This window comes from Caretta caretta, chromosome 3, assembly GCF_965140235.1.
Source record: "Caretta caretta isolate rCarCar2 chromosome 3, rCarCar1.hap1, whole genome shotgun sequence".
NCBI lineage: Eukaryota > Metazoa > Chordata > Testudines > Cheloniidae > Caretta > Caretta caretta.
The window spans coordinates 173,740,388-173,765,526 of record NC_134208.1 but is presented as its reverse complement, the minus strand read 5'-3'; the positions used below and the strand labels follow the sequence as shown (position 1 = coordinate 173,765,526).

General features: G+C 41.5%; 1 protein-coding gene across 2 annotated transcripts in view; it reads left to right on the top strand.

Moving 5' to 3' along the window:
- Positions 1 to 25,139, top strand: part of THADA (THADA armadillo repeat containing) — a 301,173-nt gene that overhangs the window by 249,652 nt on the left and 26,382 nt on the right. For both annotated transcript variants that reach the window (XM_075127132.1, XM_075127131.1), the window contains exons 33-36: positions 403 to 524; positions 6,885 to 6,957; positions 8,502 to 8,646; positions 14,793 to 14,924. In XM_075127132.1, the coding sequence (XP_074983233.1) occupies positions 403 to 524; positions 6,885 to 6,957; positions 8,502 to 8,646; positions 14,793 to 14,924 (472 nt within the window). The remainder of the gene's footprint in view (positions 1 to 402; positions 525 to 6,884; positions 6,958 to 8,501; positions 8,647 to 14,792; positions 14,925 to 25,139) is intronic.

Here is a 25,139-nt window from a genome sequence, read left to right as displayed (position 1 = left end):
TTGATTTTGTAATAGTCAGAGAATTAGAAGTCCATTTTCTTGTTTAAAAGTAAAACTTCCCGTGCCTGATATTTATATCCTCATCACTTTTCTAGTCCTGCTGGGAAACCTGCATTTTTTCACCATGGTTTGCTGCCTGTACATTCAGTAAACAATTTGTTAGAAGTGAATCTGTGTATTTGAGAATTAAATACAAAATATGTGGACTTGTATTTATTTTACAGAAACTACACTATCATTTTTAAGCCCATTTCCCAGTTACTAGACATAGATAGGTATATAGATCAATACATCTAAAATATGTGTGTGATAAATTCCTTGCTGATAAAACAGAAAAAAAAAATACAGCTGGCGTCACCGTTTCTTACTTACCAGTATTTTGTTTGTGGATTATACATGCAGGTGCTAGAAATTCTTCATTGTATGGATCTCAGAAATGTTCTTCCAAGGACAGAAGATTCTATAAAAATGACTCCAAAAGAGTTCTTAAACTGGGCTATGAATATCATAAATGCCTCTGACAGGTATAGTCTCCATCTTTGCATTTTACCAGTCTATTAAAATATACATTGTTTGCAGTTTTAAATAAATCTCTTCAGACTTGAAGGAATCTTTAGTGTGGAAAGAAATAATTCATTACTCCAGTAAACCCCAAACCTCAAAATAAAATACAAAAAAGGTTTTCTTTCTGTTTACAAAATTGGTGTTTCACAGAAGTGAGTGGTTATTACAGAGAGATAGGGAGCACATGTGCTGTATTTTTGAAGAAGTGTATCTGGAGTTGAATTATCTAAAGCGGTCCAAGACCAGGAAGCAAACATTCTATAAATGAGTGAATAATAATCAATTGGGAATTAGCAAGATGCTGCAGCTGTCAGATGGTGGGGCCAGTGTATATCATATGACAGTTCCCAAACAGTAATCAGTGAACACCATGTCATGTACAATTACTTCTCCCAAACTCACTCTGATTCACACTGGGTCTCTCACTCATTTGGGTAGATTAAAAAAGTTATATTCTACATCTGTGGATCTGCTATAGACTCTCAAATTCTGTAGTTCACAACAGAAACTATTCTGTTTGTAAGAAACTATACTGGTGATTTAAGATTTTTACTGGAATTGCAAGAATTGACAGGATTGCTCATGACTTTATTATCTAAAATAGGCCATCAAGAGATTTTAAACGAGGAAAGGATTAACCCAAAGGCTACTGGCATTCAGTTTTATTGCTGTGTTTTCACATTGGTCCCCTGGTTTTTTATATATATCTGTATAATTATAATGGTAAATTCTGGCCATCAAGCAGATACTACTTTCAGATATTTTCTGAATGAACTTGAATCCCTTATACTTAAATACACACCTTCAGTTGAGTAGGTACAAGGCATATAAGTAGGTACAAACTGTGGTGCTCTCTTCCTTTCATTAGCTTCTGAGAACATGTAAGATGCTTGCATGAAGCACTGTATGGTCTAGATATGTGGGGTTCAGCTGAGCTGCACTGTCTTTGGCACATTACCCAATTTGGGTGGACGGGCAAAAGTGCCTCAAAGCCAAGAGCCTTTAGGACTCTTAGAGGCAGTGTTTCAGAAAGGACTTGAGAGAGGAATAGTCATGTTAACCGGTAACTCAGATACCACTGTGTAATAATTACAGGAATAGTCTAACTTTTTAATGGCAAACACTGTAATTATTTGCAGAAAGAAAAGGAGTACTTGCGGCACCTTAGAGACTAACAAATTTATTTGAGCATAAGCTTTCGTGAGCTACAGCTCACTTCATCGGATGCGTTCAGTGGAAAATACAGTGGGGAGATTTATATACATAGAGAACATGAAACAATGGGTGTTACCATACACACTGTAACGAGAACACCCATTGTTTCATCTTCTCCATGTATATAAATCTCCCCACTGTATTTTCCACTGAACGCATCCGATGAAGTGAGCTGTAGCTCACGAAAGCTTATGCTCAAATAAATTTGTTAGTCTCTAAGGTGCCGCAAGTACTCCTTTTCTTTTTGAGAATGCAGACTAACACGGCTGCTACTCTGACAACTGTAATTATTTGTTTCTCTCTGTCACTTCATAATATCTTCTTAGAATTGTAATTTTTTTCACAACAGTTTATATATTTTCATTACACTGATCCTATTAGCTTGCTACAGGACATGCAGATTGCTTAAGTTGTCAAAGTTTAAATGGATACATTGAAGCAGAAAGTTCTTAAATGAAATACATGTCTTGAAACCTGACTATGGTTCTTCTTCGAGTGCAGGTCCATATGTGTATTCCATGGGTGCCATGCACCTGAGTCCAGAAATTCTAGCAAGCAGCATCCATTAGCCTGCACATGCACCCTAGATCTCCTTGTCACGACAGACAGTTGACTCTTGGAAATTATCCATCAACAATACTCCATCGAGTTCCTCTCCCTGTGGTCTCACAAAACCCTTTCTTGGTCCCCCTTTGGGAACCACACTCTCTAGGTGACTCTTTATCAAGAGGTGAACTCCCTCCTACAATGAGGGGCAATAGAACATGTCTCACCTCAATATAAGGGAGAGAGTTCTATTCCCCGTATTTCCTAGTGCCCCAAAAAGACAGAGGATGGAGACCCATTCTGGATCTTCAGCAACTAAACGTGTTTATTTGAAAGCTGAAATTCAGGATGATTATGTTAGCATCAATAATCCCCCTCCTTACAACAGAGGATGTTGTTTGCGGCTCTCGACATGAAGGATTCATGCTTTCATTTAGGCATTTATCTCTCCCACAGAAGGTTCCTTCAGTTTATGGTGGGCCAAGAACATGTCTTATTCAGAGTCCTTCTATTTGGCTAGCAACAGCAGCCAATGTATTTACAAAAGCTTTCTCTTTGGTGGGAGCCTGTTATGAGACGTCAAGAATTACAGTTTTCCCATGTCTGGATGATTGGCTCTTGGTAAATCGACAGAGTTTCTGCTCCATCTTCTAGCAGCTCTGGGCATTTGTGTAAACAAAAAAAAGTCCGTTTTATCACCCGCACAGATGATAAACTTCATTGGAGTGACACTGGGCTGTTTGTTTCTGACAGCACGGATTATTCGCAGACCAAGGACTACAGTCAGAGTGTGGGCCTCGCTTTTTGCTCTTTGTCCTCATGCACTTATGTAATGTCATTCACCAGGCTTCATCTACGATGTCTGCATGCCTAGCTCCGGTTGATCTACACACCAGACAAAGATCACATCAACTCTAGAGTGACTGTTCCTGCCAGAGTCATCACCTCCTTCACATGGTGGCTGAATCTGGAGAAAGTGAGAATGGGCATTCCCTTCAACACTGCCATCATCATAACAGATGCTTCCCTTCTGGGTTGAGGTGCTTACCTGAACAGTCACACTGCACAAGGTGCAGGGACCCACGGGAGGCCAGACTGCACATCAGCATAGTAGAACTGAGGGCAGTCTGCCTGGCTTGCAGAGCCTTTCTCCCACTTATATGTTCACTTCATATCCAAGTGATGATAGACAATATCACCACAGTCTTTTGCATAAACTAATGAACAAGATCTCTTCCCCTTTGCCTGGAAGCAGTTAGGCTTTGGAACTGGTGAATCAGAAACGGCATCACTATCCTAGCCAAATTCTTCCCAGGTGCTCAGTACTCTTCAGCAGACAATATGAACAGCCACTTTTCTACAGATCACGAGTAGGAGATTCATGACTCTGTCCTGAGTGAAATATTCAGTGGGGTACACCTCAATGAGATTTCTTTGCGTCCCAAATGAACAGAAAGCTTCCCTTGTACTGCTCCTGAGGAGCTATGGACCACAACAATGGATGCTCTCCTTTTGTCATGGACAAACAATCTCAGCTATGCCTTTCCTCCCTTTCTCCTGCTACCAGAGGTCCTGAGAAAGATCTGTTATGACAGGGCTAGAGTCATCTGCCTAGCCCCCAGTTGGCCCAATTAGCTTTGGTGCCCAGAACTCTTGAAAATATCAGCCTCCCCTCCCCCAAGCAGGATCTGCCCCTACCTGGACCTCCTAACTCAGAAGTGGGGGCAGAATCAGACACCCCAGTTTGGATTCCCTGCATCTCATAGCCTGTTGTGTGGATGGGCGTCAGAAATAGAACACTCCTGTTCGGCACCTATTCAGGCTATCCTTACACAAAGTAGGAAATATTCAACTAGGACCTGCTACCTAGCTAAATGGAGATGTTTCTCTTCCTAGGTGCAGCATAATCAACCTTCTCCAGGTGCTGCACATACTCCGGTTGTTTTAGGTTATCTGCTGTCTCAAAAAACTCAGGCCTTTCCATCAGTGAACTGCAAGTCCATCTTGCAGCAATTAGTGCCAGAAGACATTCTGTTTTCACCACCCAGGTACAGTAAGATTCATGAGGGGCCTTATCAGGACCATTCCACCAGTGGTCAAACCTACATTTCAATGGGACCTTAATCTTTTCCTGTCAGAACTCATTAGACTACTGTTTGAACCCTGGGTGACATGTTTCATGTCTCACCTGGCCATGAAAATTGTATTTTTAGTTGCTAGAGAGACAAGGTGAGTGAGGTAATATCTTTTATTAGACCAACTTCTGTTGGTGAGAGGGACAAGCTTTGGAGCCATACAGAGCTCTTCTTCAGGTCTGGGAAAGGTACTCCCAGCATCACAGCAAAATGTAAGGTGGGGCAGATTGTTTAGCAGAAGTATTAGCACATATTGTAAGGGAACATTCAAGGCAGATTTCAAGGCAGAACATCTGATGAAGTGAGCTGTAGCTCACGAAAGCTCATGCTCAAATAAATTGGTTAGTCTCTAAGGTGCCACAAGTACTCCTTTTCTTTATTCAAGGCAGAGTGGCCCATTAACACCTCTGTGGCCCTTGGACAAAAAGAGGGGGTTAGTGGGTTAAAGATTGTTGTAATAAGCCATACATCCAATGTCTCTGTTCAATTAATGATTTTAGTGTCTAGCAGAGTAATGAATGTAAGTTCCCAAGTTTGTCTTTTGAAAGTGTTGTGCAAGTTTTCTTTGAGGATGAGTACTAATAGGTCAGATGCTGGGAGTACCTTTCCCAGACCTGAAAAAGAGCTCTGTGTGGCTTAATGCTTGTCTCTCTCTCACCAACAGAAGTTGGTCCAGTAAAAGATATTACCTCACCTCACCTTGTCTCTCTAGTATCCTGGGACTGACAGGTCCACAACACACTGCATAATACAACAATTTTTAGTTGCTGTCACTTCAGCCAGGAGGGATGAGTGAATTGGGAGCTCTCGTGGCAGACCTTTTCCCTGAGACAAACCATCTAAAAAGAGTATCCCTTCATCTCCATCCTAAATTCCTCCCCATGGTTATTTCTGAATTCCATGTCAACCAGAATATCCACTTATCTGTCCCTTATTGAAAACCTCACACTTTTGCTAAAGAGAAAAAACTTCTTTTCCTCGGTCTCAGATGTGCCCCGGCATTCTATCTGCAAAGGACTAAACCTATCAGAAAATCACCAAGACTTTTCTTGCCATAGCAGAAAGATCATGAGGTCAAGCAATATCCATGGCAGAGGCCTGAACTAGCCTGTAATGTCTAGGGAACGTGTGGACGGTGCTCCAGGCTGCAGCAGTGGGAACTGCAGTACTGCAAGCATCTTTGCTGCCAGCTTCCTCCCACTCTCACTCCAGTCTGAGCACTGTTTGTCAATCACCCACATGTGGAATACACATAGGGACCGCACTTGAAGAAGAAATGGAGATTACTTACTTGTAACCGGAAGTTCTTTGAGATGCGTGGTCCCTATTAGTATTCCGCTATCTGCCCTCCATCCCTTCTGCTTTGGATCCTGTTGGATTCTTGGTCAGAAGAGGAATTGGAGAGGCATCGGCCCACACTGCGTCTTATGCCCTCAGTCTGGACAAGGATATCTACTGTGCATGTGTGGGCCAACGGACACTGCTTATTAGAACTTCCGGACTTGGGCGCATGGCGCGCATGTGAACCCATATGTGGAATACAGATAGGGACGACACATCTCACAGAACTCCTAGTTGCAAGTAAGTAAACTCCATTTATGCCTACACATACTTGTTTTACCTTAAATTTCCATCATTCTGCTCTCACTGTTGCAACTCTACCAGTGCAATCAACAGTGAAAGCAATTGTCAAGACTCACTGCCAGCATTTCATCTATGGTGCCATCTGACTGTATTAGAGGACTTTGTGGTTAAAATTCAGGCAGTTGACCTACATCAGCACTTCCACCATTTCTAGCACTGGTGGAAGAACAGTGATACATTCAAGAAAACTGCTGGTGTACACAAAACTTTAAAAGGTCTGTGCTTCATTTATCACTTGAAAGAGCATGAAAGAATACTACTGTCTTTGTATATTGACTTGGGATCTGCATATGTATGTGTTATGTATACTCTAAAGGAAGTGGCCAGATAGGAAGAAAATCAGTACTCGGGAAGTTGAAAGAACAGTTTATATCCATTTGCATACTAACTTTAAACGCAACAAAAATTGAGAACTGTGTAAAGACCATTGTGTGCTCAGTTTGTAATCTAACCTTTTAAAAAACCTGTTTGAACATGATGAATACTTGATGTATCGTGATACAGGCAAGTTTATATTCATGAAACACAAATCCTCATGACTAAACCGAAAAAACAAATGTTATTTCTCATCTGGATGTGTGTTCAGGTGCTGAACATTCATAACAGATTAGACTGGGTTGGGTTTCAAGCTGGCTGCAGCTAACAGCGTATAATGGGTTCAGCAAGTGAAAAGGTATTTTAATATTTGCTGCCAGTGATGATTACCAAGTGTTCTTAGATGTGAGGCTATGGCAAAATGCACTGTATTTTTATGATGTGTTCTTTACCTTATTTTTACAGCATTAAAATTCAAAGCGTAGCTCTCAAATTAGCCTCAAAGTTGGTCACCCATCTTGTGCAGAGTTGCCAAGAGGTAAGGAGATGTGTTTCTCAGTCCCAAGCATATTGCTTTTTAATGTCTTGTTTGTTTGTTTTATTGTGATAGAAGGGATGAATGGTTTTCCTTCGACAGAAATCCCTTTAATGCCCTTTTAGTTTAACTGCCTGTTGCTCTTTCTTACGTTACTGTGTCTCTCCCTCTGTACACTGCCACATTATGAACTGGAAGCCATATCAGCATCATTTTAATATTTCAGTCTCTCAGTAAGCTAAATTTGAGTACATAAAACACATCTTTTAAGAGCATCTGACTTCTGATTTCTCCTTTTATGCTCAATTTTATTGTCTTCATTAATAGTCGCTGTGCCTTGGAGAGAAAAAAATAATTAACCTGCATATTGAATCCAGTAATCACCCACGTAGCTCGAAGTGTGTTGTATTTCTGCGAAATGAATATTGAGACTCAAAGTTAGGAAAAAAAGGAAATGCAAAGCTTTAACTGTTGCCCTTCCCATCCCCAGCATATGCAATATCACCTGCTCTATGCCCTGAGACCTTGAGTCACATTGTAGGAACAGCAGGTGAAGCTATGTACAGAGATGCAGACTTAATTGCCTTTTAATATTAGTGTTTAAAATACTAAAGAGAGGTAATAAGTCCTCATAATGTTATCTGCCCTTATAAATATTATAAATTTGTAAGCTGTAGACTATATAAATACAGATTATTAGCCCAGAAGATTTACTTCCATTTTGAATTGGTAATTTGCAAATCCATTAATATACCCATTAATATATACAGAACAATGTTACTGGAGATATTAATGTCTGTCAGATGTCCCTGCGTGTGCATATATATGTGCAGATAAATAGATAGATATAGATTTTGGGTTATTTTTAAAACGTATTGAAATACCACCATTTTTTCATTGTAAAAATGTTCCATGTACAGGAATTGCTTTTCTAAATGGAAATTTTTTAAAAAATATACCAGAATACCCAGCAGTAGAAGTTGAGACTATGTGCTAATGGCCTGCAGTGTCTCACTTTAAAAAAAAAAAAAGTAGAAGAATTGAAACAATTACTTCTTATTTTTTGCATCCTCTTAGCTTAAAAAATGACAGAATGTACATTTTTCAGATTTTGAAGTATAAAATAATTGTGTAAACCTCATTTCACAGGAGATAAGTTGTTTGCCAAGTTTAAATCTGGAATATATTGTTACAATGAAATTCATGATGAACCTTGAAAAAAGAAGTTTATAGTGGAACTGTTGGCACAACCCAACCTCTAGCAATGCTAACAAGAGTTGCTATGATAATCAGTGTAAATCATGGAGTCTTAAGACGGTTACCTATATATGGAGTATTTTATGTTCATTACTAAAGCATGACGCGTGATTTCCACCTATATAAGTATTTCTTTTTATTTGATTTGCATTCTGTGGCTCATTATTGGCAGGGAGGACTTCGGCCCCTGCTTTAGAAAAGAGTTAATTTAATAGTTTGTAGTTTAGTGTGATTCAGAATCCGCTCTAAATTGTACTATAGAATACTCAGATGCATTTCTGTGCTTTCAGTTTATGGAATCCGAAATGAGACAGTGGGTTCAGTTAGTAACTTCTTGTTGTGGAGATGAGCAACAAACAGATCTACGATTGGCAGCTGCAGAAGTCCTCAGAAATATTACACCACTTTTCCTGACCAATCAGAAACTTATCCTTGGTGAGTAAATTTCTAAGATTAAGCACCAATATTCTCATGGAACACTTTAGAGACTGGAATAAGTGAAACTCAACAGCACATGATATTTTATATATTGAATATGTTTTAATCATATAAGTCAGTTATTATGAAAGACTTAAAACTTTAAATTGACCCTTTCAATATTGGAACAGCTGATTGCATGTTTCGGTTTACTGAATTAATGTGGAACAATAATTTACTAGTGGGCTCCTTAGTGTAGCAGAAAAAGACATAACAAGATCCAATGGCTGAAAGTTGAAACTGTGAAAATTCAATTAACCATCGGCACACCTGACAAAGAGATGTGAATTTTCCATTACTTGAAATTTTGAAATCAAGATTGGATGTCTTTTTGAAAAATATGTTCTAGTTCAACCACAGGTTATTGTATTCAAAGCAGGAATTACTAGATGAAGTTCTATGGTCTGTGTTAATCAGGAAATTCCTTCTGACCTCAAAATCTATGGGTGGAATCCTAGCCCCACTAAAGTCAATGGTAAGATTTCCATTGATTTCATTGGATCGGGATTTCACTCTAGGAATCTGTGAGCATGGAGAAGCTTGCAAGTCAGACATTCCTTTGCTACTTTATTTATCTGGTTGTATTAACGTAACTGAAAAAGTTTTGAGCCCACAAATTCATGCATGAACATCTCTGAAAACATTTTTGCTTTTGTCCCATATTTGGTTCCCATAAATGGTTGGGAGGGAGTGAAGATGGTGCAAAAAAACAAACAAAAAAAAAACGGTGCCACACTGACAGTCCTGGAAATCAATATTCTTTAGTGATACACAAAACAGGCACAGCATAAATGGTGGCATTGCCAATTTTCTCTCACAAACAAGCCAAAGTGTCCCATATTTGGTTCCTCCTATAAAATACTGTTGTTACCATGTAGAAAGAGAGAAGAGAGTGAGAATGACTCTCTAGCAAGTTGATTAGGGTGTTTACCTGGGAGAGGGGACATCCAGGTTCCAGTCCCTGCTCCAGTACCTGAATATTTATCATGGAAAGTGGAACAGCTTCAATGGAAGAGATTGAGAGAGCTCTACCCCACAATAACCCGTAGCTAAGGCTGTGAGTTTGTCACAGATTCCGTGACTTTCTGTGACCTTGGTGACTTCCACAGCAGCCGGTGCGCCTGGCTCAGGGACAGCTCAGGCAGCCCCTGTGCCAGGTGCACTGGCCACTGCTGGGGCAGTCTTGGACCCCCACCCCCCCACAGCAGAGTTTGTGTGTGGAAGGAGGCAGGGGGTTGGGGCACGGGACAGGGTGAGGCGGGCTCTCGGTGGTGCTTATCTGGGAGGCTCCCCGGAAGCAGCGACATCCCCCTCGCTCAGCTGCTAGGCGGAGGCATGGCCAGGCAGCTCTGCGTGCTGCTTCCGCCTGCAGGCACCACCCCCTCAGCTCCCGCTGGCTGTGGTTCCCGGCCAATGGGAACTGCAAAGCCAGCGCTCTGGGCAGAGGCAGTGCGCAGAGCTGCCTGGCCACACCTCCGCCTAGCAGCTGGATCTCGCACATCTCCAGGGAGTGCTAGAATCACAATGCTATAAGGCAGAGGCTGTTTTGTGAATGGCTCCGAAGTCCCCTCGTGAATATAGCCCCGCCTCCCAAAAAAAATGTGGGACAATAATATTTGGTGAATTTACAAATCGTTTTGGTTGACCCAAAACTGCGTATTTCTGTAAATAAACTATTCATCCAAATTTTTTTGCCCAGCTCTAGTGAAGGATATATAAAATAGATAATGTTTATCCATTGCACATTAGTCTGTCATCTAAAAGCTGTCGTCCCTGATCTTGTGTCTATGACAGGATGGCGGGGATATGCCGTGAAGATTGTATTGGTCTGGCTTGGCTTCAAAGTTCTTTAAATAAATAAATGGTTGGGAGGGAGTGAAGATGGTGCAAAAAAACAAACAAAAAAAAAACGGTGCCACACTGACAGTCCTGGAAATCAATATTCTTTAGTGATACACAAAACAGGCACAGCATAAATGGTGGCATTGCCAATTTTCTCTCACAAACAAGCCAAAGTGAGATGGGTGAGAGGTGAATCTGATCTCCACGCCCAGACTTTCTTTGGCCTTTCTACTTCGATTTCCAGCAGTGCTGCCAACTGTAGTGGCAGTGAGTTTTGTGTGCTCTGAACACAGGTGTCCTTAGAACTGGACTAATACCATCAACTCCTTTTACTCAAGTCACAAAGCAGCCTTCAGATGGTACCTATTTTCACTTGCTGCTGAAATGGATTTGAATAAGTGATTCTTAGTTGACACTCTATGACCCATTGCCACTTCTGTGAGCCAGCCAGCGTCTTGACACCTGTTTTTTAACTCTTTGTCCCTCTAGCCCCTACTTTACTGTACAACTTCTTAAAGCCTTCTTTTAGTTGTTTTTCCTGGTACAGCTCCACCTTCCTGTCCCTCAGCATTTAAGTTACTTATACTACAATTTATCTCACTATTTAACTTACCTATACAGACATAGGCGTTACCATCCTGGTGCAGAACGAGGGTCCAGCTACTCTGGTATGCTGCCTCCATCTGTGACCAGTAGCTTGTGGTTCAGATGAAAGTGAGAAATTTCCATAATGTGTCCAGCCATCTGTGCAGTTATGTACATAGGAGGTGGGGGAAAGAAATTCCATCCTGACCTTCTCAAACAATCAGCTTGGACCCCCAACATGAAGCGTGTGGGCATCCTAGCTAGTTGTAGTATGTCCTCTCTTACCTTGGCCTAACTGGAAACTTTTAGACTCTGGCTGTTGAATTGTTTAACATAATATACAACATAATAAAATTATGTGAGTGCTGGATGGTGGGGTTTGATCAGATAATAAACAAACTTACGCAACCCATTAAGAACATATGTAGAGTATATGTATTCCATATGTTTGATAACATATACAGAGCCTTTGAAAGCTGAGCTTTGATGTAATGCCAATTTTGCATTGACTCATAGACTTTCAAGGTAAATTAATTTTGAAAGAAAGTGGGAAGAGAAATTAGCATATTTTTGCTTAATATATAAAATGGACATATCTTGTCTTCTGAGATGTCAGAAGAGCTAAAAATGAGACAATAAACTGTTTGTTTGGAAACGAGTCAGTTAAATGGTATTGATACCATTTAGCTAGGCTAAATCTATGCTAATCCTTTGGTACCAGGTAGATGCAGCATTTATGTATTTTGCCTGAGATTATCACATTTGGAAATCTTGACTCCTAGAACCAAAGTTAGAGCCAGTAATAAGACGGATGTTATCATTAATATAAAATGAGGGAGACTGGGGTGTTTGAATGACTGGTATGGGAATATTGAAGTTTTCATCTCTGTCACTGGTATGAACTGGGCTACTGTTAGCAGTGATTAAAATTTTCCTACCGGGTGTCTGTTAAGTGGCAATGTGAAATGAGTCAGTAATTCTAGTCCTTTTCTGGCAGACATGTGTCCCACTTTGAAAACAAAATTGGCATTAATTGGCACCCTGGTTGATAGTCTTATCAACAAGGCCAAGGCCTGAAGAGTAGGCAGTCTGACCTAGCATTTCTCCCCAAGAAGAGGGCACAAGCAGGCCTGAGTTAAGACAGGAAGAGGGACTGTTCATCCTGCATGTTTTCTAGAGAGCTGGCAGTCTGGCATCTTTCACAAACACTAAATGTATCACACAGAAAGATGATACCAAGTAAAGGGCCTGATTCTGCTGTCAGTTACACAGGTGTAAATCGGGAGCCACACTCTTGAAGATTAGGAGTACTTGTGGCACCTTAGAGACTAACAAATTTATTTGAGCATGAGCTTTTGTGAGCTACAGCTCCAATGAAGTGAGCTGCAGCTCATGGAAGCTTATGCTCAAATAAATTTGTTAGTCTCTAAGGTGCCACAAGTACTCCTTTTCTTTCTGCGGATACAGACTAACATGGCTACTACTCTGAAACCTGACTCTGGAAGATTGTGGAGCTGTGCTTGTGCTAAACCTGGGTAAGAGAGGTTGGCAATTTATACCTGATTCTACTATCAGTTTGTTCAATGGCTGATGTTTTAAGATAGCCTTTTTTTAAAAAAAAAAAACTTCTAATCCTAAACAACTTCAGCCAATCAGAGAAATAAATACAAAAAGAAAATGTTTCTTAGAGGGAAAAGGATCGTATTACTCAGGGGAATGATCTGGACTCTCCTCGCTGCCTTTGCTTAGTGTTGCCTGAGGAGTCAAGAAAAGAAGCCTTTCCAAAGAGACCATTTTTGGTTTTGCCATATTTCTTTTGGGGACACTGTAAGAACTTGTTTACACAGAGAAATTGGCTGGCATAGTTATAGCTGAATAATTATTCCGCTATAGCTGTTCTGGTGTAACCCCCCTTGTGTGGAAACTATTCCAGAATAAAAGTACCCTGATTCTAGAGTTTTTAAAGTGGAGTAGTTAATTCTGAAATAGTGTGTCCACGTGTGTGTATGCGAGGGAAGCTATACTGAAATAACTATAGTCGAATAATTATTCTGCTACAGTATGATAGCCAGTTTCCCTGGGTACTAGGGTTGCCAACTGTCTAATGACACAAACCCAAACACCCTTGCCCTGCCCCACCCCTTCCCCTGAGGCCCTGCCCCTTCACTAAGGCCCAGTCTGCTCACTCCATTCCCCCCTCCCTCCATCGCTCATTCTCCCCCACCCTCACTCACTTTCATCAGACTGGGGCAGGGGGTGCGGGCTCTGGGCTGGAGCCGAGAGGTTCAGAGTGTGGGAGAGGGCAGGGGTTGGCGTGCAGGAGGGGGCTTAGAGCTGGGGGCAGGGGTTGCGGTGCAGGCTCCAGCCCGGTGGCACTTACGTTGGGCGGCTCCCAGTTGGTGGTGCAGTGGGGCTAAGGCAGACTCCCTGTCTGTCCTGGCGCTGAGCCACTCCTGTAAACAGCCAGCATGTTGCTGTGGCCCCTGTGGGAGGGACCAGGATGCTGTGTGGGCTGCCCCTGCCTTCAGGCACTGCCCCCGCAGCTCCCATTGGCCGCAGTTCCCGGCCAATGGGAACTGCAGAGTCGGCGCTCAGGGCAGAGGCAGCGTATGGAGCTCCCCCGCTTTCCTCAGGGGCCGCAGGGACGTGCCGGCTACTTCCAGGAGCGGCGCGGGGCCAGGGCAGGCAGGGAGCCTGCCTTAACCCCACTGCGCCGCCTGACTTTTAGCAGCCTAAGATTTCCCCGTTTGGCTTCAGTAGCCTCCAGGAGATAGAACCCAATTCCAAGAGACTCCCAGCGAGACCCGGAGGGTTGGCAACCCTACTGGGTACACAAGACCGAAGAATCTCCCACTATGCGCAAGCAATAACATGGGCTTAACTTTCCACCTAAGCCTCCATCATACAAAACTCTGAGGGAGAACCTGACAGAAAAGTTCTTTCCCCTACATCAATGTGGCAGAAAATAAACCTAGGCAACCACTGCATTGCCCCCCAATCTCCACAGTGTAATCTGTGATATGGCGTGGTCAGCAGCTAGTCACTTTTTCAAGAGAAGTCCCAGTATATTCTCTTTATCAATTATATTCACAACCTGAGCAAAAAATTCAGCTGAGGTGCTCCAGAGAGCAGTACTATCAAGCAAGCTTTCTTAATACAGCCCCTTAGGGTCACACCAACATATTGCTGTTCCCCAGACACCTCCAGACAGAGCCTCCAGCCAAAAGAAATTACTTCAAGGACCTGCTGGATCCTCACCCGCACATTAGCAGCACTCTACTAATGCCCAGCAAGAATTCCACACTCACAGGAACTGCAGAAATTTCAGAGCATTAGTTGTTACCCAACACTCTGAGTATCCCAGCACTGGTTTGATGCTCCCTCTCACCAGCTACCTACTCCTGGGACCAGACAGGGCCAACTATCAAGGGGAGATAAAAGAGAAGAAAAGGTGGGAAAAATAGGTTGGCTGTTCAGACTTCAGCATTATAGAGCAAACAGCATTTTGACTACAATTGCCACAAGTCCTCCTCTTTTCTCCCCTTCCCCTCCCCTTTTTGTGTGTGTTTCACTAAATTTTGTCATTTTTAGATGTGAACATAAATATTTCTGTAACTGTTCTGATTTATCTGTAAGAAGCAAAATTCTAAACGCCTTGCCTCTTTGTAAATGTTCAGGTCTCTCCAGCACACTTGCCATGTGGAAATGCGTAGTTCTGCTCTTGCAGAGTGAAGAGCTGATAGTAAGGGATACAGCTGCTGATGTCATCAGGGTGGCCCAGTCCCAAAGCAACATCTCTAACAAAACAGGTACAGTTTGGTAGCTTTTCTGTTGACTTGGACATTACTGGGTACTTGAGAGAAGAAAATATGTCCCTTTTCAGCACAAAGGGCAGTGTAAAGTGACTCTCACATCTCTTGTAACAGTGTGACATTGCATACTGTAGAAGAAAATGGTCAATTATGGAGGTTTAACCCCCACATTTTTTATTTTTTACGTTTCTTGGTATAATGTGAATATAGTTATGTGGTTATTTAGGAAGGACTGCTACAGTACTTAGAGATGGTTCTTCCTGTAATGAGTCAGACTGGCTCTGGTATAAGTAGTAATTTTGGAAATCCTGATCCATTTATATTAAATCATAACTGGAGATAAGGAATGGAAGAGGCTACTTAGACCCCAGGGCAGTACAGCAGAAATACTTTTAACATGAGGTGGCAGGGGACTGGGAAACAATGCTCTCCCAGCACTCTTGAAAAAAAAAACACCTCCACCCTGAGTGAGAAAGTTGCTGTGCTGTAAAGTGCCAGTGTAGACAAGCAGTTAGCTACTGATTGATTGGTGGGACCTTGGGAAGAGCCCCCTTGTGACCACTTCCCAGACTGCTGTGAAGGGAACCAGCTGCTGAACCCCTGGTGTTTTAAGCACACAGAGTCTGATTGGAGCCTAGCCATTGCTGCTGTGTTAGGGCCTCTCAACACATTTTTAGAGTGTGAATCTTTGGTCTGGCACCTTCTCCTGAAAGCTGTGACCATGCGGCCCCCTGCCCAGCCCCTAGACCAGTGCTGACTGCTCAGACTCCCCCGTAGCTTCAACATACCTTCTCCCAGAAGTTTCCTCACCAATCCAAAAGCATTTGTTGGGCTGGGGTCAGAGTCATATGGGGCCATCCATCCATCCCCTTCGTCTCTTCTGACCCATGCTTCCTAGGTGTATGTCTGAGCCTTCTTTCTGTGATTCCTTTTAAAACTCCTCCTTTGTTGCCTCTGTCCCTTCATCTTGCTGCTCCTAACTTTCCACTCTCTTCGCTTCCCCTTCACCTGCATACTAGTAGAAACTATCTTCTCTCAGGTCCAGCAAACCTTCTTAGCATGTCTATTGTCTGGTCACTAAAGCACAATCACTAAAGTTAAGTACTCGCCACTGTCCCTAGGGCTGGGTATGTGCTAGGTCTTACCTGACCATGGTAGATATACATATGGAGGCATTCCACAATACAACAATTACTTCATAATAGCAACCAGAATTCTTATATTGTACATAGATTCCCCAAATCATCACAGATCCCTTATGTTCTCTCTGCTTCAGTTTGCTCATCTGTACTGTGTTTATTAGTTTACAAAAAAAGCTCAAAGACTATTATTAGATTTAACTAAGCTTGAATTTTATTCCATAGGACTTGGGTGGTATCTCTTACACTATTTTGACTAATCCTGTTTCTTTGGCATCATATCTTACTATGGAAATGAAAGTAATTGACCATGGAAGTTTAATTTCTGTATAGATCAGAATGAGAAATGGGTGGCAAGCATTCTGTTTTCATACATTTTGTGATTTTCAGGTCCTACAATGAAAGCTTTTAAAGCTTATTGTTAAACCTTGTAATTTTTCTTCTTCTCCAAGAACACTAGTTAACGTGAGTGATTTTAAAAGGAAAAGGAGTACTCGTGGCACCTTAGAGACTAACAAATTTATTTGAGCATAAGCTTTCGTGAGCTACAGCTCACTTCATCAGATGCATTCAGTGAAAAATCTTATATTTTTCTTCTTATATTAGGAGCCCTGGTCCTGTTTTCAAAAGTGATTTAGGCACTTAGGAGCCTAAAAATCCCATTGATTTTCAATGAGACTTAGGCTCCTACATACATATACTACTTTTGAAAAAGGGATTTAGGGTGCTAAATTACATAGGCCCATCTAAAAAATTTATCCCCCTTTACAGTTCTAACCGCCCAGTCTACAACAATTTAACTAAACCAATGTTAAACCAGTCTAGTTAATCTGGTTCTAGCTCCTAATATAGATACACTTAAATGGGTCTTAAGTTTATCAGTATTAGGGCTAACCCATTTAAGGGCATCTACGTTAGAGGTTTTCAAACATTTAACCAGAACTATTATAAAATGATTTATTTAAACAGGTGAAATGTTTCTAATCTCAACAAGCCCACAGCCTCACTCAAGACATTTCTGCCTTTGTAAACAACAAAGCTAAACTGAAAATGAAACAGTAATCGATGCAGCTTTCATTCCAGCATTGAATTACCTGAATATCTCAGGATATTCAGGAAAATGACCATGAATATAGGAAGGAAGGTCCCTGTTCCTTGATTTAAATCATCTTTCTCTTAAGGAGTAAACTCTGGGATAAGCAATAGGGCTGTGAATGGGTCTCGACAGTACACAGCCATGGGTCACCAACTTAATTAGGTTTAAAAGAAACTACTATACGTTTACACTGAAAACAATACTACTTGTGCCCTCCCTCACACTAACAGCAATAAAACAATCCCACAGAAGTTTACACCTCAGTGCATGAGGAAGCAATAACAAAGTCAGTATACATCCAATAACTTTAGTCATTGACTGGGTTTGTAATGTGGAGGTCATTAGTAAGACATAACTACCTGACAAGCTTCCATTCTAGGCAAACAAAACAATAATCAATCTTGCTTCTAATTAGACAGTTTGGTTTCCATGTGTCACGACTTTCTCAGAAAAATGGCAGCAGCCATCCGCATCTGAATCAATTTTTGCAACAAAATTAAATCCAGCTTTTCAAAATAAATTAAAATATATATAAAATGAACTTCAGTCTACTGACAGTATTGGAAAGTAACACTAGTGTATAAACAAGAAATGTGTTTTTTGGTTTAGCACCGTCTCTCTCAGAAAAGATGCTCTTCTGTGCACTTTTCCTTCCAATCCACAAGAGGGACAAAAGTTTTATTTACACACCATTGTCATGTTGGTAACTGCTTTATATTATTCTTATTAATTTGTCTCTATTTCTGCCACTGCCATCTAAAACTAACTCTGACATGCAGCTGCATGGATTAGCCAGCAGATGGAGCTGAGCACTGCAATTATCAAAAACCATGGAGTATCGCAGTGATTGTCAACCTGTGATCCACGAACCCATCAGGATCTGCAGACTATGTCTAAGGGATCTATGAAAGGTGACTATGAAAATAAAGTTTCAGATCCCAGAAAAGGCATTCTGTTTTTCTGATCAAACAAAAGTATGTGAATATCCCACCTACAGGTAAAACCCGGAAGTGTTGTCATTATCATAGAAGCCCACACCTAAGCACCCTTTTTCATGTTGAGTCAAATGCCATGCCGAGCACGTGGAACATTCATAGTTGAATTCTGTTTAGGCAGTTTTCAGTCTAAAACTTCTATGGTAGTGGTCCGCGGAGCATAGGCTGAATTTCCAAAGGGGTCTGTACCTCCATTTGAAATTTTTTAGAGGTCCACAAATGAAAGAAAGTTGAAAAACACTAGTGTATAGTACTAAATTATAATGCATTTGTTCTTCAAGGAGGTCATGTAATATGTCAAAGAACCGTGTATGGTTGTAGTTGTTATTGGGCATAAAACCATACTAAAATGTACAGAAGGATCATTTACCTCTGATCTCATTATTCTACAAACATACTGCACAACCCAAAAGAGATACATATGGTCTCACACCAGTTCACACTTGCCACATGTGTAACACAGACATCACTAATGTGGCAGAAAGTATAGGAAAGTGCACCAAACAACCAAACTCATAATTTGCTATTAATATGTAGACTCAAATTTCAAATATCTCATCTGGTAGAAGCAGAGTCAAAGTTAAGACTAGATCTATCTTGATACATACAACCTGGATGGAGCTACTATAAGGTGGGTGCATAACGGTTGGAAAGCTGTTCCCAGAGAATAGTTATCAGTGGTTCACCGTCAAGCTGGAAGGGCATATTGAGTGGGGTCCTGCAAGGATCAGTTGTGGGTCCAGTTCTGTTCAATATCTTCATCAGTGATTTGGATAATGACGGAGAGAGTACACGTATAAAGTTTGCGGACGATACCAAGCTGGGAGGGGTTGCAAGTGCTTTGTAGGAGAGGATTAAAAATCAAAATGATCTGGATAAACTGGAGAAATGGTCTAAAGTAAATAGGATGAAATTCAATAAGGACAAATGCAAAGTACTCCACTTAGGAAGGAACACATACAAAATGGGAAATGACTGTCTAGTAAGGAGTGCTGCAAAAAGGGATCTGGGGGGTCAGAGTGGATCACAAGCTAAATATGAGTCAATAGTGTAACACTGTTGCAAAAAAAGCAAACATCATTCTGGGATGTATTAGCAGGAGTGTTGTAAGCAAGACCCAAGGAGTAATTCTTCCACTCTACTCTGTGCTAATAAGGCCTCAACTGGAGTATTGTGTCCAGTTCTGGGTGCCACATTTCAGGAAAGATGTGAACAACTGGAGAAAGTCCAGAGAAGAGCAACAAAAATGATTAAAGGTCTAGAAAACAAGACCTATGAGGGAAGATTGAAAAATTTGAGTTTGTTTAGTCTGGGAAAGAGAAGATGGAGAGGGGACAATGTAAGAGTTTTCAAGTACATAAAAAGTTATTACAAGGAGGAGGGAGAAAAAATATTCTTCTTAATCTCTGAGGATAGGAGAAGAAGCAATGGTCTTAAATTGCAACACAGCTGGTTTAGGTTGGACATTAGGAAAAACTTCCTAACTGTCAGGGTGGTAAACAATGGAATAAATTGCCTAGGGAAGTTGTGGAATCTCTGTCACTGGAGATCTTTTAAGAGCAGGTTAGACAAACACCAGTCAGGGATGGTCTAGATAATACTTAGTCCTACCATGAATGCAGGGGACTGGACTAGATGACCTCTTGAGGTTCCCTTAAATCCTACAATTCTATGATTCTATACAGAGACACACACTCCCCACTACTGTACTCTTTGGTAGGGAAAACAGGACCAGTTTGAACCTTATATGAACCTTCAGGAACAGCTATCCTGCATGAACAGCCTCCTTGGATATATTACATTAATCAAATACTGAAAGACAGCTGGATTAGGACAATCCTAATCTGAATTTACATTCCAATTTTTTACCAATAAGAAAGTATCAACAAATAACATGAATGTGCCAGAAGTCCTTATTTGAACACAGGGCAATTCAAAGCTACCTCTCCTGATTTCAGTGCTGCCCCCTGCTATGTCTCTGTGTCATCTAGGAAAAGCGGTCACTCAGTGCAAATGACTAATATCCCAACCTTTGAAGTACAAACACAGACTCTTCAGCTATTGGGATGTTAGTTTCACTGTCACTACTAAAGTGCAGAGTATGGGAGACTATATGGTGAGAGAGACAATACAATGTTCTCTTACCATTTTACACACACACACGTATACAAAGTGTTGTTTTTGCTCTCTCTCATAGTGAGAACATAGAATAATAGACTCCCCAGGGGCTGAAGATTAACCACTGTGGCTAATGTTTGTGCTTCACTTTGACAATGTAATGTACTATGTAAGTGTTGCTTATCATTTCTAGGAGCCAGTATGTAAGAGTTGAGGGAAATCTGGGGGCACCTCTTATTAACAGAGGACTGGTGGCAGTAGTTGTTAAAGGCAGGGGATGAGCCAAGGAGGAATTCTCCACCCCATTCCCCCAAATTGTAAAGGAAGTTTTGTTTTAACTTAGAGGGCAGAGCTCTAAGACTTCATCTAAAGTTTGTATGAGGAAAGACACAGGATTCACAGTTCAGCGTGTGAATGAATGTCTTGTATGCATCACTGCATTCTTGCTGTCTCTTGCTTAAACCTGTCAAACCAATTGCAATACTGCAACATTTGTAGTCTCAGTAACAATTAGAGTTTGGCTACATTGTTTTACTTTTCACCTAGGGCAAAATAATTATTTCAAATTAGTTAAATTTACTGACAGTGTTAGACTTTTTGTTGTTTTTTCATTGAATTCACATTGTATCAGGCTATTCTGAAGCTGTCAGTCCATCTCTATTTTTCCCCTCTCATGCCCTCATCAGAAAACTCACATTCAGAGAGGGTAAGAGGGAAATGAGACTGGTTGCTTCACTGTGGAGCTGGCCTGGAGGAATGAAGCACCCCCAGCCTTGCTGATTGAGTTCCACTGAAGGTCTACTCACTTGCCTGACAGTGTCCACTAAGGAACAGAAATCACCATACTAGAGAGCAGATTTGGATGCTGTTATCCCAGGATGTATCACTGAAGATCATTAGGGCGCTCAATACAGTATCAGTAGTGTGACCAGTTTCAGAGTAGCAGCCGTGTTAGTCTGTATCCGCAAAAAGAAAAGAAGTACTTGTGGCACCTTAGAGACTAACATGCATGCATACATCCGATGAAGTGAGCTGTAGCTCACGAAAGCTTAGGCTCAGATAAATTTGTTAGTCTCTAAGGTGCCACAAGTACTCCTTTTCTTCTTTTAGTACTATGACCATAATTTCCCAAAGGAAAAACAGGACACCACAGGGGCCAGCCCAAAGCCCTTCTCCCTCCTCCACATGTGGAGCCGACCCAAGCCCCCTGCTGCCCACCTACACTGGGCCGCCGAAGGCCCCCTGCCGCCTGCCCACATGGGGCCAGCTTGGCTGAAGCCACTCTCCAGAGCCCTCCCTCCCGCACAGGGCTGGCGTTGCTGCTCCCCCCTTCCTGCAAATTCCTCCATGCCCCACTAGGGGTCGCACCCCACTTTAGCTTGATGATCAGTTGGCAAGAGCAAATGGGAGAATGCCCAGTTTTGCCAAAGAAGTTGGGACAGCCAGGATGGGGCTTAAAAAAGGGACTGTTCTGGCCAAAACGGGATGTATGGTCACCCTAAATATCAGTAACGCTATCAGCCTTGTTTTGTAATGTGATTAGTCCTGGCTTGTAATATCTCAGTCCTATTTTACTGCATCAGACTAAAAGTTTGCCTACAGGTTATCAGCCTTTGAGTAACCCTTACTTGGTATATAGTGATTAGAAAATGTAAACTGGGTGCGGGATATAGTGTAAAAAAAAAAAGTGTGCTACTGAAAAAAAAATGAGTGAAAATCATTTTCAGCAGATTTACAGAAAATGTATGTGTGGGAAATCTCAATTTCTTGACAGAATCAAACTGTTTTTATGAAACCTTTCTACCTGTGAATCACCTTCCCTGTCTGCCCCCACTCTCCCCCATCCCCCAAAAAAGTTCCACAATGTGCTGTTCTCTTAAAAATACAATGATTTTGTTTTTCATAGGTGATGAAGCTGGAATGGAAATTAAAAAATAAAACTATAGCTTGATCTAAAAGCAAGCAAGAAGAAAATGAGATTTTTTAGGGCCACTGCAGTATTGCTGATTTCACTGTTTGGATCATAGAATCGTAGGACTGGAAGGAACCTAAAGAGGTCATCCTTCACATGCCCTGAACTCATGGCAGGACTAAGTATAGACCATCCCTGACAGGTGTTTGTCTAACCTACTCTTAAAAATCTCTAGTGATGGAGATACCACAACCTCCCTGGGCTGTTTATTCCAGTGCTTAACCACCCTGACAGGAAGTTTTTCCTAATGTCCAACCTAAACTACCCTTGCGGCAATTTAAGCCCATTGCTTCTTCTCCTATCCTCAGAATCAGTTTTCTCCCTCCTCCTTGTAACTTTTTATGTACTTGAAAACTGTTATAATGTTCCCTCCCTGTCTTCTCTTTATCAGACTAAACAAACCCAAATTTTTCAATCTTCCCTCATAGGTCATGTTTTCTAGACCTTTAATCATTTTTGTTGCTCTTCTCTGGACTTTCTCCAGTTTGTTCACATCTTTCCTGAAATGTGGCACCCAGAACTGGACACAATACTCCAGTTGAGGCCTTATCAGCACAGAGTAGAGTGGAAGAATTACTTCTTGTGTCTTGCTTACAACACTCCTGCTAGTACATCCCAGAATGATGTTTGCTTTTTTTGCAACAGTGTTACACTATTGACTCATATTTAGCCTGTGATTCACTATGACCCCAGATCCCTTTCTGCGGTACTCCTTCCTAGTCATTTCCCATTTTGTATGTGCGCAACTGCTTGTTCCTTCTAAGTGGAGTACTTTGCATTTGTCCTTGTTGAATTTCATCTTATTTTCTTCAGACCATTTCTTCAGTTTGTTCAGATCATTTTGAATTTTAATCCTATCCTCCAAAGCACTTGCAACCATTCCCAGCTTGGTATTGTCCGCAAACTTTGTACGTGTACTCTCTCTGTCATTATCCATATCATGGATGAAGATATTAAAGAGAACTGGACCCAGAACTGATCCTGTGGGACCCTACTTAATATGCCCCTCCAGCTTGATTGTGCATCACTGATGACTACTCCCTGTGACCGGTTTTCCAACCAGTCATGCACCCACCTTTTAGTCACTCCTTCGAGGGCCTTGTCTACACTGCCACTTTACAGCACTGAAACCTGCATCGCTCAGGGATGTGAAAAAACATACCCCGAGCGTTTCCACGGTATGCATCCGATGAAGTGAGCTGTAGCTCACGAAAGCTTATGCTCAAATAAATTGGTTAGTCTCTAAGGTGCCACAAGTCCTCCTTTTCTTTCATCCATGATATGGATAATGACAGAGAGAGTACACGTACAAAGTTTGCGGACAATACCAAGCTGGGAATGGTTGCAAGTGCTTTGGAGGATAGGATTAAAATTCAAAATGATCTGAACAAACTGAAGAAATGGTCTGAAGAAAATAAGATGAAATTCAACAAGGACAAAGTGCACCAGTGCTGGGAGCCGTGCTCCCAGTGCCGGTAGTTACTCACCTCATGGGGGTGGGTTTTTTACTGTGGTGGGAGAACTCTCTCCCAGTGCTGGTGCCACCGCAGTGCTTTAACGTTGGTAGTGAAGACATACCCTAAGTTGTATTTCCCTAGTTTGTTTATGACAAGGTCATGCAAGACAGTTTCAAAAGCCTAACAAAAGTCAAGATATACCACATCTACTGCTTCTCCCTATCCACTAGGCTTGTTACCCTATCAAAGACAGCTATTAGGTTATTTTGACACAATTTATTCTTGACCAATCCATGCTTACTGTTATTTACCACCTTATTATCTTCTAGGTGTTTGCAAATTGACTGCTTAATTATTTGCTCCATTATCTTTCTGGGTGCAGAAGTTAAGCTGACTGGTCTGTAATTCTCTGGGTTGTCCTTATTTCCCTTTTGATAGATTGGCATTACTATATTTGCCCTTTTTCAGTCTTCTGGAATTTCTCCCGTCTTCCATGACTTTTTGAAGATAATCGCTAATGGCTCAGATATGTCCTCAGTCAGCTCCTTACGGATTCTAGGATGTATTTCATCAGGCCCTGGTGACTTCAAGACATAAGGATTGCCAGAGTGCTGTTTAACATAGAAGAGGGGAAGTAACTTTCATCCGTATTACCAATACACCCTGTTAAAGAGATGGTAGAAGAGATTGGAGTCAGGAAGGTGTAGCTGTGTGTGTTTGTGCTAGATCTTGTAGTGGAGGTAAGGAATGGGGGAAAGTGGAGAGAGAATCGGGATGAAACTATACTAACATAGAAAGAGAAGAGGAAAGAAAAAAACGTGCTGAAATGTACATGTGCACTCACCTTCCTGTGAAAACTTTCCCTTAACTAATGTAAATCTTTGCCAAAGTTTTTCACACTCACACACCCCTGAAGGGACCTAGTAAATCACTTCAAAGAGAGATAATAGATAACGGAGTCTGTGTGATGTTGATGTTACACAATGGACCTGGCATTCATCACCACCACCACAGGTGATGTCAGCAAATCAGGAGTAGCTGGTGTGATTGCAAAACTTCCAACCCAGCTGTCCTGTACTGCTGATCCATGAAGAATTTCAAGACAAGTGCCTGAAATCTAATCAGCTCTAGTTGTTAGTGAAGCAGACAAGACTTATTCCAGCTGAGCCTGCAACACAACTACCTTTTGGTCCACCACTGTTTCAAATACCATTTTTCCAGTGGTTCTGTCTCTGCCTTTTAAAATGCTGTTACTCACATGCCAGTATGAATTATTTGTAGTTTCCCACCAGGATATATCTTCTACATTGCACTTCAATTCAGACTACTGTTGTTGTTGATAAACAATAATAATAATACATTACAGTAGCACCTAAAGACTGCAATCAAAATTGAGGATCCATTGTTCTAATATAACGTGTCCCTGCCTCCATGC